General features: G+C 56.5%; 4 protein-coding genes across 4 annotated transcripts; 2 read left to right on the top strand and 2 right to left on the bottom strand.

Annotated features, from left to right (window-relative positions):
• Positions 1-362: 362 nt before the first annotated feature.
• PTSG_01194 (dephospho-CoA kinase) lies at positions 363-1,595 on the top strand. The gene is made up of 2 exons (XM_004997109.1): positions 363-663; positions 874-1,595. The coding sequence occupies exons 1-2, from the start codon at positions 430-432 to the stop codon at positions 1,450-1,452; spliced, it is 813 nt and encodes a 270-aa protein (XP_004997166.1). The 5' UTR covers positions 363-429; the 3' UTR covers positions 1,453-1,595.
• Positions 1,596-2,015: 420 nt separating this feature from the next.
• PTSG_01195 (minichromosomal maintenance factor) lies at positions 2,016-8,676 on the bottom strand (the record flags this gene model as incomplete). Its single annotated transcript, XM_004997110.1, has 17 exons — positions 8,385-8,676; positions 8,084-8,189; positions 7,814-7,892; positions 7,289-7,391; positions 6,916-7,031; positions 6,739-6,781; positions 6,513-6,607; positions 6,204-6,271; positions 5,978-6,021; positions 5,538-5,689; positions 5,207-5,322; positions 4,849-4,984; positions 4,433-4,570; positions 3,439-4,152; positions 2,637-3,152; positions 2,282-2,322; positions 2,016-2,058 (listed from the first exon to the last, which is right to left on the bottom strand). The coding sequence occupies exons 1-17, from the start codon at positions 8,449-8,451 to the stop codon at positions 2,016-2,018; spliced, it is 2,577 nt and encodes an 858-aa protein (XP_004997167.1). The 5' UTR covers positions 8,452-8,676.
• Positions 8,677-8,834: 158 nt separating this feature from the next.
• PTSG_01196 (MYO2 protein) lies at positions 8,835-19,800 on the top strand (the record flags this gene model as incomplete). Its single annotated transcript, XM_004997111.1, has 22 exons — positions 8,835-8,852; positions 9,225-9,332; positions 9,588-9,702; positions 10,053-10,452; positions 10,673-10,775; positions 11,034-11,249; positions 11,568-11,676; positions 11,948-12,027; positions 12,237-12,344; positions 12,598-12,763; positions 13,005-13,123; positions 13,332-13,493; positions 13,797-13,942; positions 14,143-14,235; positions 14,517-14,706; positions 14,889-15,071; positions 15,317-15,473; positions 15,622-15,914; positions 16,112-16,333; positions 16,530-16,682; positions 16,902-17,502; positions 17,777-19,800. The coding sequence occupies 22 exons, from the start codon at positions 8,835-8,837 to the stop codon at positions 19,798-19,800; spliced, it is 5,766 nt and encodes a 1,921-aa protein (XP_004997168.1).
• Positions 19,801-20,285: 485 nt separating this feature from the next.
• Positions 20,286-21,226, bottom strand: PTSG_01197 (hydroxysteroid 11-beta dehydrogenase 1; the record flags this gene model as incomplete). The annotated part of the gene is made up of 2 exons (XM_004997112.1): positions 20,286-20,453; positions 20,816-21,226. 2 exons carry the CDS (start codon positions 21,224-21,226, stop codon positions 20,286-20,288), a joined length of 579 nt encoding a protein of 192 aa, XP_004997169.1.
• Positions 21,227-21,707: the final 481 nt, after the last annotated feature.

Here is a 21,707-nt window from a genome sequence, read left to right on the forward strand (position 1 = left end):
CACACACACATTCACACACACATACACAGCGACACACACAGCGACACACACAGCGACACACACAGCGACACACACAGACACACACACAGACACACACCTGTCCAGCAGCGCGTAGGCTTCCAGCCGGTCTTGCTGGATGCGGAAGATGGGGAACGACGATGATGTGTCGTCTTGATCATCATCAGCCATCGTGGCAGTGAGAGCGTTTGCACACGTTTTCTTCTGACGACTGACTTCAGTTGTTGCACAATTGAATGCCACAACAAAGGCAAAGCAAAGGCAAAACAAGCAACACAGACACACACAGACACAGACACAGACACACAGACACAGACACACAGACACACACACACCCAGACACACAGACACAGACACACACAGACACACAGACACAGACACACACACACACACACAGACACGCACGGACACATGGTGCTGATGGTGGTGGCGAGGCTGGCGGCTGGCCTCATCTCTGCCAGCGCTGGGTTGTTGTTGGACCGGGTTCGGTACGGCACACTGTTGGCAGGGACCTGTTGTTTCGCACTGGATCTCGGCGTGTTTGGACTGGCGCACTGGCCAAGCCTGCTCGCTGCGACGTCGCTGGCAATCTTCTTCTCCCGCTTTCGCGTCATTGGCTTGACCGGCGGCGTTGGCTGCGGCAAGGTGTGGCACATGCGCCCGTGCACAGACACGTGCCACTTTGCTCAATGTCACCCAACACACAGCTCATGTTGTCTGTGTTGATACACACACATGTACGTCTGCACACACATCTTCACACACACACACACATCTTCACACACACGCACACACACACACACACACAAACTCATCTTCACACCCCCTCCCCTGTTTCCATTGCAAACGTGGCAGTCGACAGTGTGCAAGATGCTGACGGAAAAGGGTGCCGTGGTGATTGACGCGGATGCCATTAGCCACAACGTGCTGCTGCGTGGAAGATGGGGCTACCGACGGTTCGTCGCGGCCTTCGCCAAAGAGATTGCAGAGCGACCAGAGTTATTGGACACAGAGTCTGGGCAAGTGAACCGGAGTGTGCTGCGGCAAATTGCATTTGAGGACCGCAGTGTATCGCGGAAGCTCAACAAGGCGCTGCACCTGCCAATCGGGTTTGAGCTGCTGCAGCAGTTGCTGTCGGCCCGCTTCCTTCACTGGCGGCCCTTTGTGGTGCTCGATGCGCCGCTGCTGCTGGAGACCGGCCTGAACCACATCTGCAAGTGGGTAATCACCGTGTCGTGTACGGAGGAGCAGCAAGTGCAGCGTGTCATGGGCAGAGACCTGACGACCGCGGAGGACGCACGGCGCATCATCGCTACGCAGATGCCGCTGGAGAAGAAGGTCAAGCTGTCCGACCACATCATCGCAAACGACGGCACGCTGGCGCAGCTCCGGCAGCGCGTGGACGCATGCGTTCGCGCAGCACCCACGTTCTAGCCACCAGCAGCGGCAGATGCTCGTGCAATCAGATGTAGATTTTTTTTAACTTCTCAAAGGAGAGATGGAGGTGGAGGACGCGGCGTGGCGTTTCGGTGTGGCGCTGCGTGGACCTGCATGCGCTCTAATGTGCCGTATGTGCCATGGCAATGTGCTGTGCTGTGCTGTGCTGTGCTGGTTGTGGCCAGCACTTGTTTCAACACAATTGCGTGTGCAAGTCAGTACACAATTTGTATGCTCAAACCGCCCGCCCGCCGCCACTGGCGCAGGCCTCGCTACTATCACACGCACACAGTCACACAAAAAGGCAAGGCGAACATGGCAAAGAGGGGATTGACAACAAGCGCAGCTGCACGACAAACTAACAAGAGAAAAATGAACAGCGGCAAGCCATAGGCGCAATGAGCAGCAGCAGCAGCAGCGATGAAGAGTGCAAGCAGCAAACAAGCAAGTGAGTAGGACAAACAGACAGACGCCTGATCGCAAGATGAACGTGATAATGCTGCTCGTGCTGCTGATGATGCTGCTGATGATGATGGTGACTGAAACATGAACGTGTGCAATTACTCGTATGTCTTCTTGATCTTGTTTCCGTCCAAGGAGAACCTGAACCCACAACATGCAAACAAGACAAGAGATTAGGAGGGGGATTAGTGGAACATGTGCACAGAGAGGGAGAGAGAGGCGGGATAACACAGTGTGTGCATGTGTTGTGTGTGCGTGTGTTGTGTGTGCGTGTGTGTGCGTGCATGTGTTGCGTGCATGTGTTGTGTGTGCGTGTGTGTAAGTGTAGGTGTATCGGCGTGTGTTGCGTGAGAACTCCTCCGACTTGTAAAACTCTGTGAGGTCATGAATGTCCAGATGCCGCGCCTGGTCGAACAGCAAGCAAATTATGTACGAGTGAGCGCGCTTCCTGTCGACAGTACACAGCAAAATAGCACCAGCACCAGCACCAGCATCTCCACCGCTGCAGTTGCTGCTGCAGTTGCTGCTGCTGTTGTTGTTGCTGCTGCTGTTGCTGTTATCCCAATCCCACCGTTCCAACACACACACACACACACACACACAGACACATACGCGGACACACATACACATACACACACACACACACAGACATGCATACGCACACGCACACACGTCACAATCCAAACGCAGCAGCTGCAGCTGCACATGCGGCAACGCACCCTTGCTTGGAACTCGTCCTGGTCAATCTCAATGACTTCGGGAATGTCCTGGTTGTAGCGCGTCTGGTGGAACGACAGTGTCTCCTGGTGAAGATTCAACAGCAGGAACATCAGCAGCTCGTTGTTGTCCTTCTTGTACGTGATGTACTTCTGGAACTTTCGCCGCATGTTCTTCATCACGCTGAACTTCTGCGACTCAATGAAGCTGGTGAGGGTGACGCGGATCGCCATGTCGACGTCGTCCTGGCGCACGTAGTCCCGCAGATGCATGCGCGCGTGTGCCTCTGCAATGCGAATCATCGACTCAATGTGGCGCACGGTGATGGGCACGCTGCCCGTGAGTTGGGACTCCCGTCGCAGCTCGCCATACAGCTTGGCAATCTTGTCCTGATCCATTTGCTGCAGCTTCGGGTGCACGGTGCGCTTGGCATATTGGATGTACTTGCGAAGCATCTCCTGCGACAGGCTCCCGCCGTCGCTCGTCCCGTTCAGCCCATCCGCAGACTCGTCCATCGCCTGTCAATAGTGAAAGGGGGGAGGGGGGGGGCGGTTGAGGTGAGTTGGTTGGTTGGGGGTTGGGTTGAGGGTTGGGATGACGGTAGTGAACACTGCAGGATTTGCAAAGTCTTCAGCGCGTCACACGAGCCCGCTTGTATCACTGACACACACACATATGCACTGCACAAATACAAGTACACACACACAGACAAACACAAACAAACAAACAAACATACATACAGGCAGGCAGGCACACACACACACATACAAAACCACCCGCCAATCACGCAAACAGACGACGCACGTTGCTTGCTGGGTGGCTCTTGATGTGGCTGTTAACAACAAAGGAGGCCAGGCGCTCGTCCTTGACGGCGTCCACCACATCCTTCACCACGCACAAAATGTCAAAACGCGAGAGAATGGGTTCAGTCAGGTCCACGTTCTGGGCAAACGTCTTGCCCGGCTGGTAGCGGCCCTTGATGGGGTTGGCGGCGGCCATGACAGAGCACCGCGCCTGCAGCGTCGTCACAATGCCGGCCTTGGACACGGAGATGCTCTGCTGCTCCATGGCCTCGTGGATACTCGTGCGGTCCTGGTCAGACATCTTGTCAAACTCGTCAATGAGGCACACGCCCTGGTCCGCCAACACGAGCGCGCCGCCCTGCAGCGTCCACTCCCGCGTGACGGGATCGCGGCTCACAGACGCCGTGAGACCAACAGCAGATGCACCTTGTCCTGTCGTAAACACCGCGCGGTGCGCCGTCTTCTCCACATACTTGAGAAACTGCGACTTGGCCGTGCCAGGGTCGCCAAGCAGCAGCACGTTGATGTCCCCGCGCACGCGGTGCTTGCCGCCCGGGTTCTTTGGCTCGCCGCCAAACATGGCGAGGGCAATGGCGGTCTTGATGTCGTCGTGGCCGTAGATGGAGGGGGCGATGCTGCGGATGACCTTGGCGCCAATGTTCTCGTCCTCCGCAAGCTGCCGGATGCGCTTGATGTCGTCGTCGCTCAGCTCGTCCTGCAGTGGCACAGCGGTCACGGTGGTGTGTGTGTATGTGTGTGTGTGTGTGCGCGCGCGCGTGTGTGTGTGTGTGGAATGTGTGTGTATTCGGAGTGTGGCGTGTTGCAGTGAGTTGAGAGGGATGTGAGAACAGCAAGACAAGAGTTCGCAGGGTCCTTGCAATAGGGGAGGAACAAAGGATCGCAGCTGACACAAGCGAACAGGTGAAAACACACACACACACACACACACACACACACCCACACCAACAAACAAAAGAATCAGCATGAGTGCGTACCGTGGAGAGCTTGTCGGCCTTCTTCTCAATGTAGTTTGCTTCGATGACGGTTGAGAACACAGGAAAGCCGTGCTTGGAGTTGAGGGACTTGTCAAAGTTGTTGCGGTAGATGCCCGTCACCTCAACTTCGTCGCCAGGCTGACGACAGTGTCGTCGTACCAGGGCAAGAGCACGGGGAGAAACAGGTGGCAGTGGTGGGAACATGGTGAGACGAGGGAAAAACAGAAGGGGAGCAGCACCACAGGTAGGCAGGTGAGCAAACACAGACATACAGACACAGACACACACAGGCACACACACACACACAGCCAGACAGACAGACAGACACATACAACCGTGGTGAGACAAGTAGGAAGCAGGTGTAGGAAGCAGGTGTAGGAAGCAGGTGTAGGAAGCAGGTGAGACAACAGCAGTACCTTGACAAAGTCGACGTAATCCCAGAGGAGGATGACGTCCTTCTGGCGCGGGAGGCGGCCCGGCGGAACGGACCCGGGCGACTCCTGGATTGTGATGCGCTGGTAGTTGCGGTACACCGTCTCCTCCGTGTTCACCCTGTCCGTGCGACAAGATGCAACGCAATGGTCGAGGATTTTTGAGTGAGTGAGTGAGTGAGTGAGTGAGTGAGTGAGTGAGTGAGTGAGTGAGTGTGTGAGTGAGTGAGTGAGTGAGTGAGTGAGTGAGTGAGTGAGTGAGTGGGTGAGCAAACGATACCACACATTCATGCATCCCCACACAAACGCAAGGCAGGGACAACACATCAGAACATGGACTGACGAGAACGGGCCGCGGGATTGGCAAGTTGGGCAGTTGGCGACGGAGGTTTCGGTGATTGTGTCCTGTGCAACGGGGCCAATCGGAGACTTGCACTTTTCGCAAGTGTACTTCACAAGCTACACACATGCACATACAAGTGGCAAGCGCAGGGCAACAAACAATGCATGTGAGGGTGGAGGGTGGGGGGTGGGGCGTTAATGAGCAATTTCAACTCCCCTGTCCAGGATGACAAACCACACACTTTTCTCACAAACACGACAGCCGGACAGACACAGACAGACACAGATCGGCAGACAGCCATTGCGGCGTGCAGTGGGTGGAGGAACGGCACCTTGAGCTGTGGGAAGACGCCTGTGCGGCGGGTGACGACACCCTGCAGCTTGACCAGTGCATTGAGATGTGTTTGGCGAATGTCGCGGATGGCATCAAGCACAGGCAGCGCTCCAATGCGCACGTGGATGTCACTCTTGATGCGGTCGTAGTCTGCAGTCGAGACGGTGGCAGTGGTGGTGAGGGTGAGTGTGTGAGTGTGCCCCAGGCTGTTGGGTGAGTGGGTCGAGATCCGATAGTGTGTGTGCACTGGAGCACGGGCGGCCAAACGCATACCCACAGCACGAACACATCAACAAACAAACAAAACAAACACACACACACATACACACACATACACACACGCAGGCAGACAGCGTTGTACGGACTTTGGAAATTGTTCGAGGAGACGTCATGGCAGCGCGTCGAGATTCTCGATGTTTTCCGTCGTGCATCCGCAACGAAGATTGCAATCGCAGGCAGATGGTTGCACAAGGTCAATGTAGCTGCAAGCCGTATGCGTGAAGGGGATGGCTGTGAGGCGGCGAGATGATGGACATGGACGCACGTGTATGTATTGGTTTGTGTGTGCGAGCGTGTGTGTATATGTGCGAGCGAGCGCAAGCATGTGGGCTTGCAAATGCGAGAAAGCTTGCACAGCTACGTGCGTGCGTGTCTGCGTGCTCACCTGACAATGAGTGATTCGCCGTTTGCTTCGCACATGTCGCGAATGCGCTTGCCGTAGATTGACTTGCCCTGCGGTGGACAGCAGACGCGAACATAGATGGCGCGGCATGTGAGCATTGGTGGGGCAGGGGTGAGGGCAGGAGCGTGACAGCACAGACAGCTCGTCATGGTGACCTGTAGCCCCAGGTGAGTCACGTGCACACACGTACACACGTGCACACACGTGCACACACGTGCACACACGTGCACACACGTGCACACACGTATACACACGTACACACACGTATACACACACATGTGCACTACGTACGTGGTCGTCTGTGGCTGTGCGGAGGAAGTTCTTGAAGCGGTTGTAGATTTCACGCTGTGTCGGGCGCATTGTGATCCACTCCCGCAGCGTGTGGCCTGCAAACGTGACGGAACATGCACACATGCTGTGAGCAACAGCAAACGGTGCAGAAGACTCAGCTCTGCCCCAGCAAACGCACACATGTGCACTTATCCACACACACACACACACACACACACATATGCACCTTTGCGATCCTCGAGGTTCTCGATGATGGTCTCGTCCTCAGCCTGGGGCAAAGCAGACAGGGAAGCAAGGAGGTGCGGTGAGCACACAACGCTACGGCCAGCAAATGGGGGGAGAAGAAACTCAGAGCGAGGAGAGGCAAGACAGTGAAGCGAAGCCTCAGCAGGCGTGCGCGTACATAGTCCTGGTCCTCCTGGAACTCCGTGTCCTCTTCGCCCTCGGCTGTACGTGCGGATCGCTCAGCAATACGGCGGCGGCGACGCGGCAGCTCGCCAGTGTCTTCCTCCTCATCATCTACAGAGACAAAAAGTGATGCGACGGGGTTGGAAGCGGGGACAAAAGGTGTCAGTTACAGGACAGGGTTGGAGATTATGAGTGGCGGGTGCACAAATGTGTGTATGGTGTGCGTGTGTGTGTGTGTGTGTGTGAGAGAGAGAGAGAGAGAGTGTGTGTGTGTGTGTGTGAGCGTGTGCGTGCGTGCATTGCATGCGATTTGCTTCTGTGGTGATGGGGGTTGTGTGTGTGTGTCGATGTGATGTGTTACCACGCACCACCAAAGCCAAGGCCTGCGGGAAGGCGTGTTTTGCCGCGAACGCGCATGGCCTCATCTGCGTCGCGCTTGGCAAGCTGGCGCTCCACCCGCGCACGGGCGTTCTGTCAAGCATAACACACGCAAGCATTTGACAGGAACGGAATAGCGGGTTGAGAAGACAAGGACGTACAACAAGCACATGATTCAAGCACTCTGCTGAGTGTGAGTGTGAGTGTGAGTGTGAGTGTGAGTGTGAGTGTGAGTGTGAGTGTGAGTGTGAGTGTGAGTGTGAGTGTGAGTGTGAGTGTGAGTGTGAGTGTGAGTGTGAGTGTGAGTGTGAGTGTGAGTGTGAGTGTGAGTGTGAGTGTGAGTGTGAGTGTGAGTGTGAGTGTGAGTGTGAGTGTGAGTGTGAGTGTGAGTGTGAGTGTGAGTGTGAGTGTGAGTGTGAGTGTGAGTGTGAGTGTGAGTGTGAGTGTGAGTGTGAGTGTGAGTGTGAGTGTGAGTGTGAGTGTGAGTGTGAGTGTGAGTGTGAGTGAGCTCTCACCAGTGACAGCTCGCGCTGCTCTGACTCGTCGAGCATGTTCGGGTCGTAGGTATCCAACTGGGGAATCACACGGTAATCGCTGTCCAGCGAACGAATGGTACAGATCACACGGCACAGGTGAAATTGTGTGAGGCACGTGAGAGGGAGGCATGCAGTTAGTAAGGGCAACGGTCGGCCACTGCGCAGCTTGAGCAGCAACTGCACCGCCACCAACGGCAACACCATCACCAGCAACACCGTGACCAGCACTAGGCAAACCCATAGGCCTACCGAGCCATGTCATCTCCAAACAGCTCCTCTCCCTCTTCCTCTTCCTCGACGTCCTCGCCAGCTTGCTGCTGCTGCAGATCCTCTGTCTCATCATCGTAGCGGTATCCTGAGTGTGTGATGTGTTTGTGGAAGAGAGCAAGTGAGACAAGAGAGCAGCAGACGTCAAAAACGGGGAGGTGCGCGTGCGTGTGCGTGTGCTCATGTGTGTTTGCAGAGATGCACACGCACGCACACAGACAGGCAGACAGACAGACCCACACGCACCCCCCCCCTACACGCATGCACACACGCACGCACACACCTTCACTGAATGGAGGAGAGGATGGACGCTCCCCAGGGGAGCTGGGTGGGTTGGACGAATCAGCCATCGTTCTTGTATGTGTGTATGTGTGTGTATGTATGTGTGTGTTTGGGCAGCCGTTTGCTCCTTTGTGTTGTCTCTCGTCTTCTCGTCCTTCTTCTGCTCGTCCTTCTTCTGCTTCTGCAATGAGACTTGCCGCACAACAAAGGATCTGCTCGCTTTGTGTGGTGTGGTGTGGTGTGTGTCACTGACTTGCACTGCTGCAGGCAGCTGTTTTGTGTTCGAGTTCCCGCCAAATTTTGTGCGCACGTTGAACCCACCGTGGTCGCCGTGGTGGATAGCATAGTTCTTGCTACGTCTCGTGCTAACATAAGGTTTTCCCCAATTGCACAATCTAGTTGCTGTGGGAGAAAACCGACGAGCACACACAAACAACACAACAGAGCGACGATGGAGGCCTTCTCTCAGGTCTTTGTGTGTGCCTTGTATGTGTCTTGTGTGTGTGTGTGCCTTGTATGTGTCTTGTGTGTGTGTGTGTGTGTGTGTGTGTGTGTGTGTGTGTGTGTGTGTGTGTGTCTTGTGGGTTGGAGGGTTGGGCGATGGTGGTGCTTGAGAAGCCGGGAGGAGGAAGCAAGCACCCAAAAAGGAGAGTGGAAGGAGCCGTATGGGTTGTACGTGATGTCCCTCCGCTGGCCCCCTCCTTGCTCGTCGTGTCACGGCACGGCACAGGAGGACATGATGATGCGACAATGTTTTGATTCGCACCAGCACCGTGTGCTCTTGGTGCCCTCTGGAGCTCACCCGCTTGATGATGTCCAATGTGTGTTTGTATTTGTGCAGGGAACGCGGGTATGGGTCCCGCACGACGAGCTTGTGTGGAAGCCTGCGGTTGTCGAGGCATTGAACACGGAGGAGCGTGCCATCACCCTGCGCACAGAGGATGGCGAGGTACATGCAGGTTCAGTGACTCTGGTGGCTGGTTGTGGGCGGGAATGTGGACATGTGGAAACACATGTGGCTGCGTTTGGTATCATGTTGTGCGTTTGTTTGTGTCCATCTTGTGCCAAAGCCTTCTTTGTTCGGTTTTCTGCTGGCTTGCTTGCTTGCTTTCCTCAATTTGTCTCTCTGGCTTGCTTGTTCGCTCGCTTGTTGTCTTCTTGCCTGCTGCTCTCACGTGCGCTGTGGTTGTCTGGTCGTGTGCAGGAGCAGCAGGTGGCAGTGAAGGAAGATGACAGCAACCTGCCGCCGCTGCGAAACCCCGACATCCTCGTTGGATCGGATGATCTCACAGATCTCAGCTACCTGCATGAGCCAGCAGGTGCGTCGGTCCCAAATATAGCGCACTCTCATGATCATACACGCACACCGCACACGCACACACACTCACAGCCATGTACACACATGTGTACACATGTACACACACGCACACATGTACACACACGCACACACACTGCACATACGCACACACACACATACACACACATACACACACACTGCACACACAACACACACACACACACGCACAGCGAAGTACACACTTGTGTACACATGCACACACACTGCACACACGCACACATGTACACACACGCACACACATACATACACTGCACACACACACGTGCCTTCTCGGAAGCTCACGGTTTGCGCACTCTTGTCAACCACACGCAGTGGTGCACAACTTGCAAGTGCGCTTCAAGGAGCAGCAAACCATCTACACGTACTGCGGCATTGTGCTTGTGGCGCTGAACCCCTACAGCAGCCTGCCCATCTACTCCAACGACATCATCCACGCCTACAGCGGGCGGTCGCTCGGCGAGCTGGACCCGCACATCTTCGCCGTGGCGGAGGAGGCGTTCCGCTGCATGGGCCGGCACAGCAAGAACCAGTCCATCATTGTCAGCGGCGAGTCTGGCGCGGGGAAAACCGTGTCGGCAAAGTATGCCATGCGCTACTTTGCAACCGTCGGTGGCGCAGAGGCAGAGACGCAGATTGAGAAGAAGGTGCTTGCATCCAACCCCGTCATGGAGTCCATTGGCAACGCAAAGACCATCAGGAACGACAACAGCAGGTACGACGAGCATGACAACTGGCGAGGGTGGTGGTGGTGGTGGTGGTGGTGGTGGTGTGCTTGTGTGCTGCACGTGTGCTTGTGGGTTGCATGCGTGCTTGTGTGCTGTATGTACGTGTGTGCGTGCGTGCGTGTATTTCATGCAATACAGTTATGATGTGTGCCCTGTCTAACGCCCGACCATCCCCTGTGCGCCCATGCTACGTGGTGCCATCTGCAGCCGTTTTGGCAAGTACATTGAGATTCTATTCAACAAGCACGACCATATCATCGGCGCAGAGATGCGCACATATCTCCTCGAAAAGTCCCGCGTCGTCTTCCAGGTGTGCATGCGTGTGTGTGTGTGTGTGTGTGTGTGTGTGTGTGTGTGTGTGTGTGTGTGTGTGTGTGTGTGTGTGTGTGTGTGTGTGTGTGTGTGTGTGTGTGTGTGTGTGCGCGTTCGTTTTGTTGTTGTGCAAATGGCACGCAATCAGCGGGCCATGAAGCCTGTCCTTCCCCCTATTGTAGTTTTCACGCCATCCACCGCCACCTCTGACACCATCACACCACCGTCCCACCACTCCCACCACGCACCACTCCAGGCCAAGTCTGAGCGCAACTACCACATCTTCTACCAGCTGTGCGCGAGTGCTGATCGGCCGGAGCTGGAGGCGCTTGAGCTGAGCGAGGCAGATGACTTTTTCTACACCAACCAGGGCGAGGAGGCCGAGATTGAGAATGTCGACGACGCCGCGGACTTTGAACGCACGAAGGACGCGCTCTCCCTCCTAGGCATCTCCGATGACGACCAGCAGCAGGTGGCCTGGCAGCAGAGGGACAAGGGGCTTTAGGGGAGAGGGGAGAGGGTTGGTGGTGGGTGGCAGGGTTGATGTTGTCTGTGCACACGTGTACTGTGCAAAGTGTGTTTTCTGTTTGTGGTTGTACGCAATTTTGTGCCTGTGTAGAAACGCATCGTGTGTGTGTGTGTGTGTGAGAGAGAGAGAGTGAGTGAGAGAGAGAGAGAGAGAGAGAGAGAGAGTGTGTGTGTGTGTGTGTGTGTGTGTGTGTGTGTGCGCTCATGTAATCACAACATCCCCCCCCTTTTTCATCGCTGTGGACGTTGTTTTCGACTGCAGATCTTCTGCATCCTCGCTGCCATTCTGCACATGGGCAACATTGAGATCAAGCAGCGCTCCCGCCGCTCCGACGATGCCCGCATCCCCGTCGAGGACACGCACGTCCCAGGTCTGCCGGCCCTGTTCTGGCAGCTGTTTGCTGCCGCTTGCGTGTGCATGCATGTGCGTGGATGTATGTGTGCATGCATGTGTGTGCGTGTGCGTGTGCGTGTGCGTGCGTGCGTGTGTATGAATGTGTGCATGCATGTGTGTGTGTGTGACTGCATTTGTTGTTTGTGCACATGACTGCTCACGTGACTGCTCAAATGACTGCTCACGTGTTTCGACCTGGACACGTATGTGTGTGCGCGTGTTTGTTTCTTCAATGTGTGCATTGGCAGTCGTATCGCGCCTGCTTGGTGTTGAGGCGAACATGCTCACAAAGTGGATCACCCACAGAAAGATCCAAACTGGCCGCGAGGTGCATGCACAACATTTCAACGTCTTCCTAAATGTGCTGTGTGTGCCTTGTTGCTTGCTGCCCACTTGCAATATCCAACCCACTCACGCACACATCCACACAATACACGCAACCATACGCATACACACATACACGCACACAACATGCACACACCATACACGCGACCCCCTCCACTCCGTCCCACCGCACTGCACTACACTGCCCTCCAGGTCTTCACAAAGCCGCAGACGGCGGACAATGCGCTGCGGGCGCGCGATGCTCTGGCGAAACACATCTACGCACACGTCTTCGATTGGCTCGTCTCCAGGATCAACGAGGTGAGTGCATACCGGTGGTGGTGGTGGTGGTGGTGGTGGTGGTGGTGGTGGTGGTGGTGGTGGTGGTGGTGGTGTGTGTGTGTGTGTGTGTCTATGTGGATTTATCATTTGTGTGAATATTTGTCATGTGTGTGTGGTGGCACCTGAAATGTGATCGCAGTGCTGTCTGGGATCATGCCCCAACACCCACTGTTTGATGCTCACAACTCATCGAAACACCCCCACACCCCACGTCCGCTTTCGCGCATGCCAGAGTCTCGCGCACGGGTCGAAGCAGAAGGACAAGCGCTTTATCGGCGTGTTGGACATTTACGGCTTTGAGACCTTCAAGGTCAACTCGTTTGAACAGTTTTGCATCAATTACGCAAACGAGAAGCTGCAGCAGCAGTTCAACCTCCACGTCTTCAAGCTTGAACAAGGTGTGCTTTGTGTGCTGTCTGTGTTGTATGATGTCTTTGCATGTTGTGTGGCGTGTGGTGTGTGTCTTGTAGTGTGCGTGTGCTTTGTACTGTCTCGCTGTGTGTGTATGTGTGTGCACGCGTGTTTGTGGCGAAGAGTGTGAAGGTCGCTTCGGCAGCACAGTTGCTGCTGCTCCCGCCTTGCGACGCCTCTCACGATCAAGCGTGCTGCTGGTCTTGCGTCGTGCTGCTGTGTTGGCAGACGAGTACATCAAGGAAAAGATTCAGTGGTCGTTTATTGACTTTTACGACAACCAGCCGTGCATTGATTTGATCGAGGACAAGCTTGGTGTGCTCTCCCTACTCGACGAGGAAACAAAGGTCGATACGCATGGTTGCGCATGTCCACATGAGCAGCTTGTCCGTCTGCGTGTGGGAATGCGTAATACGCATACAAACGCACGCTGCATGGCTCACCATGCTTGGTTTGATGTGTTCGTGTGCTCACCTGCCTCCTCATTTGTCCACCCCCTCTCCCTGCTCACGCATGTCTGTTATGTCCAACTATTTTCACCACAAACGCACCCAGATGCCGAAAGGGAGCGACGACAACTGGGCAACGAAGATGTACGCATCCCTCACCGACCGGCACCACTTTGAGAAGCCGCGGCTGTCAAACACGTCGTTCATCGTCAAGCACTATGCCGACAAGGTTGCATACGAGGTCACAGGCTTCATGGAGAAGAACAAGGTCCGTGCACATCCGTGCCCTGTGTGCGCGCGCGTGCGTGTGTGCGTGTGCGCGCGTGTTTGTGTGTGTTTGTGTGTGTGCGTGCGTGTGCGCGCGTGTGCGTGTGTGTGCGTGCGTCTGTGTGCGTGTGTGCGTGTGTGTGTGTGTGTGTGTGTGCGTATCCGTGCCATGTTCCATTGATGTGATGCTTGCTGCGGTGTAATCTTTGTTCCGGGGACGGGACGACCATTCCCTTGCATGGGCCATCCATATCTCCACCCCGACCTCACTTGCCACACCAACCTCGTCGTCCACGCCGTGCAGGACACGATTTACGAGGAGCATCTGATCATGCTTCGCGGGAGCACGAGCCCTTTTATTGCAGAGCTGTTTGCCGCCAAGGGCGAGGGCAAGGCATCCATCGATATCCGCAAAGCGACTGTCAGCTCGCAGTTCAAGAACTCGCTCTCGTACGTCGCATGTGTGCCGTGTGCTGTTGTGTTGGTGCTGTGAATTGTGTAGTGCGTGTCATGTGTTGTGTGTGTGCATGAGTTTGTGAGTGGGTGTACTTGTGCATTCTCTGGTTTGTGATGTGCGTTGTACGCTAGCTGTCTCAGTCATCGGGCATCATGTCTCATGTCCCCGTGCTGCGGCTGTCGGCAAACAACAGGTCGCTGATGGAGACGCTCAATGCAACCGAGCCGCATTATGTGAGGTGCATCAAGCCCAACGACGCAAAGCAGCCATTCGAGATCAACCCACAGTACGTTTTGCCCTTGGTCTGCTTCGCGTTTGTTTTGATGTTTGAGCTGTCGAGCACATCACACGTGCGCTGCACCTGCTTTCTCTTTCACGTCTTATCGATTACATTCGCACATTCATTCACACACTCACGCGCGTGCACACACACACACACACACTCACTCACACACACATTCACTCACACACACACACACACACACACACACACACACACACACACACACACACACACACACACACACACACACACACACACACACACACACACACACACACACACAGGCGGCTCGTGCAGCAGCTGCGAGCGTGCGGTGTTCTTGAGACGATTCGCATCAGCGCTGCGGGGTACCCCTCGCGCTGGAGCTACCGGGAGTTTCTTGACCGCTATCGTCTGCTCGCCACATCTGCAGCGCCGCTCAAGAGCGCAGAGGTCAAGGACGCCTGTCGCGCCATCCTGCAGCCTCTCATCGCCGTGAGTCCACTTTTGGGTGATCCGGCGGGTGGGGGCAAGAAGTGGGTTGTGTTCGTATGGGCGTTGTTTGTGTGTGTGCGTGAACATGCGTGCGCACTTTTGTTTGCATCGTCGATGTTCGCTTGGCTTATGCTGTCCAACGCAATGCATTCATTCACCGCCCCCCCCCCAACGGCCGTTAGGATGAGGACAAGTATCAGTTTGGGCAGACGAAGCTGTTCTTTCGCGCGGGCCAGGTCGCGTACCTGGAGAAGCTGCGGTCGGACAAGATGAAGCTGTGCTGCGTGCGCATCCAAGCATGCGTGCGGCGATGGCTTGCGTCGCGTCGCTACCAGCGCATCAAGACGGCCGCCCTTGGTGTCCAGGTCGGGCCCGCTGTTGTGGCAGTCACGGGGATGCAAGTTGTGTAGAGTGAATTCGTCATTAACCGGTGCTGTTTCAACACGTCTCTTTCGCCTTCATGGGCCAATCATAATGCCCTGTGTACTCACATTGACCCGACATCAACACACACACACACACACACACACACACACACACACACACACACACACCATGCATCCCCCTCCCCGCTGCACCTTTGCACTGCTTGCGCGCCAACACTGTTTAGACGTACGGGCGCGGGCTGCTGGCGCGGGTGAGGGCACAGCGTCTGCGAGAGCGAGCGGCCGCCACCAAGATCCAGGCCACATTCCGCGCGCACCGCCAGCGCAGGCAGTATGCCGTCACCATGGCTGCCGTTGTTCGCTTGCAGGCCGCGTACAGAGGTACGAGATGGTGGTGTGGTGATGGCGATCGCGATGGAGGTGTGGTGATGGTGGTGTGTTGGTAGCGATGCTGTCGCGTTTCAGCACATTCCTCACGTACACACACACACACACACACACACACACACACACACACACACACACACAGCGCTCAAGGCACGGCGTGCGCTGTCTGGGCTGCGGCGGGAGGCGGCTGCGCTGAAGATACAGAGCACGTGGCGCATGTGGGCCGTACGCAGACAGTTCCTCACCAAACGCAACGCAGCCGTCACCATCCAGTGTGCAGTCCGGCAGATGCTTGCGCGACGCGTGTTCAAGCAGCTGAAGATTGAGGCGCGGAGCGTGGCGGGGATGAAGGCCAAGACGGTTGGGCTCGAGAAGAAGATCTTCGAGCTGCAGCAGACCATGGACCGCCGCATCCAAGAGGCCCACGAAAAACAGGTGTGTGTGTGTGTGTGTGTGTGTTGTGTTTGTGTTTGCGTGTGTTGTGTGTGTGTGTACATTGTGTCATTGCGAGCATGTTTGGAGTTGTGCGCGTGCGTGGACAAATCCATGTGCTCATCAACGTGTCGTGGTGGTTTGTCTGCGCGTTGTCATTCCTCCGTGTCACCATCTGCCATTGCTGTTGCTATCGCCAGGCTGCCGAGGTTGCCCGCCTGAAGGAGCAGCTGGCTGCTGCCGAGGCCAAGGAAAGCACAAGCACGCAGGCATCCGCCTCGGAGATTGAGCGCTTGCGTGCGCGCAACGACGAGTTGGAACAGGAACTTGAGTCCACTAGTACGGAGCGCGATGCGCTGCAGAGCAAATATGACGAAGAGACAGCAGCGGCAGCAGCGGAGCACCAGTCGCTCAAAGCCAAGGTAACAGTCATTTGTTTGTCAACGTGTATGTACGTCCGTGCACGCGTGTATGTGTGTGTGCGTGTTTTCGTCCCGTTAACGTTCGTTTAGATGGGAGTTTTGACCGCTCGCATTGTCATTAACCGCACGCGTTTCCCACCCATCGCACCTGGCTCTCCCTGACCCCTCACATATGTCCTTTTTGCACGTGTGGTAGTTGGAAGAGATGACGCAGACGTTGCAGATGACGACAGAGGCGGCAAAGGGGTCTGAAGGGCTGGCAGAGCAGCTTGAGGCACTCAACCGTCGCAACATGCAGCTGCAGTCGGAACTTGCAGACGAGCGCGCAGCACTCCAGCTCAAGATTAAGGTCGGCACCCGCGCCTCCCCGTGCACTTGCTACCGTGTCATGTCTTGTCGTGTCGTGTCGCTGTCGTGTCGTGGGGTTCCCTCCTCTGTCGCTCTTTTACTATGCCGTAACCACTTCCCCACCCCTTGCTCAACGACTCCACCACCCTTTATTCACCCACTTCACCACCACCCAACCCTAACCCCCAACGCCCAACAACCAACCAATGGTGGTCTGCAGACGCAAGCGGAGGCTGAGGAGCGAGTGAAGGCGCTGGAGCACGAGCTGCTGCGGGCGGAGATGAAGGCCCTTCATGACGACGACGGCAACGACGATGGCGTGGATCGTGGCGCTCGAGGCGAGTACGTGGAGGTGCGGCCACAGAGCCCCAATGGCCGCACGCACACGGCGGCGACGGGCGAGTACATGGAGGTTGGCGGGCGCGTCTCGCCCAGCAAGCTGAACAGCAGCGTCGACGCTGGGGAGGAGCTGGACCAGGCAGCGAGCAACGCCATCATCCAGCAGCTGCGCAGCGACCTCGCTGCAGCCGAGGCCGAGGCGAAGCGGCTCCACAAGCAGCAGCAGCAGCAGCAGCAGCAGCAGCAGCAGCCGGTCGAAGTAGAAGGCCAGGCAGCAGGCAAGACAGCCACGGTAACAGCGACGGCAACAGCTGCTGGTGAGACCAAGTCAGAAAGCGAGCAGCTGGAGGGCGAGTCTGAGACAGAGAATGCGCTGGCCGTTGCAGCAGCTGCGGCCGTGCAGCGGGAGCAGGAGCTGACGGCGGAGATGGAGGAGCTGAAGGGAGAACAAAGAACTCATGCTCGCAGGACAGAGCCCCACCGTGGCAGCGGCGGCAGCAGCAGCAGCAAAGACGAGCGAGGGCAAGAGTGCTGCAGCCCAGCGAAGTAGTGGCAGTGGCAGTGGCAGTGAAGGTGAGGGTGAGGCCGGAAGTGGGAGCACATCGTCCTCGAAGGCGGAAGAAAATGCAGAGGCAGGCACTGCTGAAGAACAAGCGCAGGGCACCACCACTCAGGCAGAAGAGAGCACGGAGAGTCGTGACGGTGCCGCCACCGCGGGCAGCGACGAGCACCATGACCACGTTGCCGACAATGCAGGTGGCAACTCAAAGGAGGACAAGGAAGAGGGTGAGCAGCGTGATTTGCAGGCGGAGCTGCGCGAGGCCTCGACGAACATTGCTCGGCTGCAGCTGGCCAACAGGATGCTCAATGACAAGGTGCAGGCCTTGGAGAAGGCGAAGGTGTCTGCGGAGTCGCGGCTGAAGCGGCTGACGGGCGGCGACGGCGAACTGGACCCGCAGGTGCTGCAGCAGGAGGTGGCGGCACTGCAGCAGCACGTGCAGCAGTTGCAGGGAGAGCGGGCGGGGCTGGTGTCGCGCACAGAGCTGGAGCAGGCGCAGGCAGACTACGAGCAGCTGCTGAAGCAGTTCAGGGCGCTGCAGGACGACTACAACCGGTTCATGACCGACCACTGCATGGAGGACCTTGCCAAGGCGAAGACGGATCTGCAGCAGCGCAACCACGGGCTTGAGGAGGAGCTGAAGAGCCTGCGCTCGCGGGTGAAGGACTACGAGCACGACCTCACGGCGGCCCGCGCGGAGGTGTCGGACCTGCAGGCGGAGAAGAAGCAGACCAACGAGCGCGTGCTGGCGCTGAAGCAGGCGCTGACGCGGCAGATGCCTGCGGAGTCTGGCTCGGCGTCGTCGGACGGGGCGCTGCTGCAGGAGGAGGTGCGCATCCTCATTGACGAGAACCTGGCCATGCGCGAGCAGATTGAGGTGCTGGAGGAGCGACTGCAAGCCGCCCTGAACGGCGACGTCAGCGGCGCGGCGCCAGGCAGTGGCAGTGGCGGTCGTGATGGCAGCGCACAGCAGCCCGGCCGTGGCGGTGCAGGAGGTGGTGTTGGCGATGGCCATCAGCAACAGCACCAGCAGCATCAGTCGTACGGTGGCAGCGGCGCGCATGGCGCAGGCTCACAGCAGCTGCACCAGCGCAAGCAGATGCTGGGGATGCTCAAGTTCCAAGAGAAGGACACGCAGCGCGTGGTGTCTGAGCTGGTGAGCAAGCTGCAGCCAGCGGACGTGGACGGGTGCATGCCGTGCATCCCTGCGCACCTGCTGTTCATGTGCGTGCTGTACGCGGACTACGAGGAGAACGCGTCCATGCTGCAAGGGCTGCTGACAAAGGCCATGACGGCGATGAAGAATGTGGTGCAGGACAACGCGGCGGACCTTGGCCGCCTTGCCTTCTGGCTGGCCAACGGGTACCGGCTGCTGACGAACATGAAGCAGTTTAGCGGCGAGCCGCAGTTTGCGTCGCCGGACGACAAGGACTCTGCAACGCTCAAGACGTTTGACCTTCAGGAGTACCGCATTGTGCTGTCGGACCTGCTGGTGCAGATTTACCACTTTGTGGTGAAGCACATTGAGCACCAGCTTGCAGGGATGATTGTGCCGGGCATGCTTGAGCACGAGTCACTGCCGACGAGCAACACGTCGATGCCCTCGCGGCGGCGCGGGCGCTCGAAGGTTGATTGCAAGGTGGAGGACATTCTTCGCCTGCTGACGCGCGTGCACGGGCTGTTGACCGAGCACTGCGTTGAGCCGCGGTTGGTGCAGCAGGTGTTCCGCCAGCTCTTCTACATCATCAACGCCACCATGTGCAACCACTTGCTGCTTCGGAAGGACCTTGTTCGCCTGACAAAGGGAATGCAGGTGCGCTACAACATCTCCAAGCTTGAGGACTGGGCGCGCGACCACAACCTGGAGCAGATTTGCTCGAGCCTGGTGGAGGCGGTGCAGATAACGCAGCTGCTGCAGTGCAACAAGTCCAAGCCGGATGACATTGACACCATCTTCGAGACGTGCACGAAGCTCAAGCCGCTGCAGATCCAGAAGGTGCTGCAGATGTACACGCCCGAGGACTTTGAGGAGCGTGTGCCGGCTGCGCTGATTCGGGCAGCACAGGCACGTGTGGACGCAGAGGCCGGCGGCGGCACCAAGCTGCTGTTGGACACAAGCTTCATTCACCCTGTTACCTTCCCCTTTACGCCATCCTCGCCTCGCTTTCCGACACTGGACATTCCACCCACCATCAAACTCGACTTTGTCACCAAGATCTAACTCGACCACGTTTTCCCGTAGCTTGGCTGTGTTGTGTTGTGCTGTTGTGTTGTGTTGTGTGTGTGTGTGTGTGTGTGCATGTGTGGTGGGAGAGACAGGCACTTTGCAAACACTTAGGATCATCGTTTCTCTTGGTTCCTTTTGTTTCTTTCTGTGTTTTTGGTTTTGTCTCATTCGCGGCTGTTGTTTTGGTCCTGCTTCGCTGTGCCGTCTCGCAGCGCCACCGTTCTCGCGAGTACAGCCGGGCATGTATTGGCCGCACTCACAACCACTCAAAAGAGAGGGCTTGAAGCAGCACGTAACGCGCAATCAAAGCACATTGCAATGAAGTGGGGGGCGGGGAAAGGCAAACGATGCACGGATCATGTGTGTGTGTGTATGTGTGTGTGTGTATGTGTGTGTGTGTGTGTGTGCGTGCGTGTGTGTGTGTGTGTGTGTGTGTGTGTGTGTGTGTGTGTGTGTGTGTGTGTGTGTGTTGTCTTCGTCTAGTTTGCGCCGGCACCGCTCGGGAGGGAGGAGTCGCGATTGGGTGGGGCCTCCATGGAATTGACAATGAGGTAGTCTGTGAGAGATGGGAAGAAGGCGCGCAGATAGGGGATGGGCGTCACTTCCAGACGCGGGAAATAGACCTCTCGCTGCTTCCTCAGCGCCCCCTGCATGAGTGAATTAATGGATGGCGCAGTGAGCGAGCGAGCGAGTGCGTGGGGTAAGGTGAGGCGGAGAAGCTGTTTAGAGGGACGCATGCTGTAGCGTTTTCTCGGTGATAGCGTAGATACATTACACATACACACATACATACATACATACATACATACATACATACATACATACATACATACATACATACACATACATGCATGCATTCATACATGCATACACACACACAAACATACATACATGCATACATACATACATACATACATACATACATACATACATACATACATACATACATACATACATACATCCATAGACACAACGACATGCGTTAAGTCACACATGGATACACCCTGACCGTGACAATGGCAAGCGCGGTGTCGTCTGGAGAGGCGCGTGTTGGGTGGCGCACTTTTCCTGCGGTGACGCGCTTTGCCGACTCTGTGTCAATGTTCCCAATGACGCAGGTGGTGATGCTCATCTTGGAGGACGGGTGGGTCATGTACACCTCCAGGCGCAGCGAATCAAAGAAGCCGTGCAGGGCGTGCTTGGATGCAGAGTAGACGGCCGCATACGGTACGCCAATCTTCCCTGCCGCTGACGACACGGCAACCAGGGTGGCGTCGCGGGCGATGAGCTCCTGAAGCAGCAACTTGGTGATGGTGATGTAGGAGTACAGGTCGACGTCCACAACCTCGCGCAGCGTCTTCAAATCCGTGTCCTCGAACAACTGGAAGTACGGCTTGATGTGGTTGAGCTGTAGCAGCATTGCGGAATGGATGAAGAGTGGCACCGGCATTGCAAGACACAACACGTGGGGGGTGAGGGAGGGAGGGAGGGATGGAGGGAGCAGGAGTGGGGTGGACGGTTGGCTGTGCATGCGAATTGCTCAAGCTGTGGGCTGCACGAACTGCGCACGTACAAATGAGTGTATCCACACATGCACGTGCGCACGCACAAATGAGTGTATCCACACATGCACGTGCGCACGCATGCACACACACACGCGCGCGCACGCACAATAAGGAACATACACACATACACATACACACACGAAAACACGCGCGCGCACACACACGCACATACACACACACATACACGCATACACACACACACACACACACACACACACACACGCACATACACACACGCACACACGCACACACGCACATCTACAACGCACCACGACAATGTCAAAGGGCCCGACGAGCTGTTTGCTCTTGGCAATGAGCTGCGTCACTTGGTCGAGG

Source organism: Salpingoeca rosetta (genome assembly GCF_000188695.1).
Source record: "Salpingoeca rosetta unplaced genomic scaffold supercont1.4, whole genome shotgun sequence".
In the NCBI taxonomy this organism is placed as follows: Eukaryota; class Choanoflagellata; order Craspedida; family Salpingoecidae; genus Salpingoeca; species Salpingoeca rosetta.

Excerpts from the sequence above, each read along its gene's own strand:
- PTSG_01194 (XM_004997109.1), top strand. The coding sequence starts at position 430 with ATGGTGCTGATGGTGGTGGCGAGGCTGGCGGCTGGCCTCATCTCTGCC. Across the intron at positions 664-873 it reads GCGGCGTTGGCTGCGGCAAG|TCGACAGTGTGCAAGATGCT; the intron begins GTGTGGCACATG and ends CAAACGTGGCAG.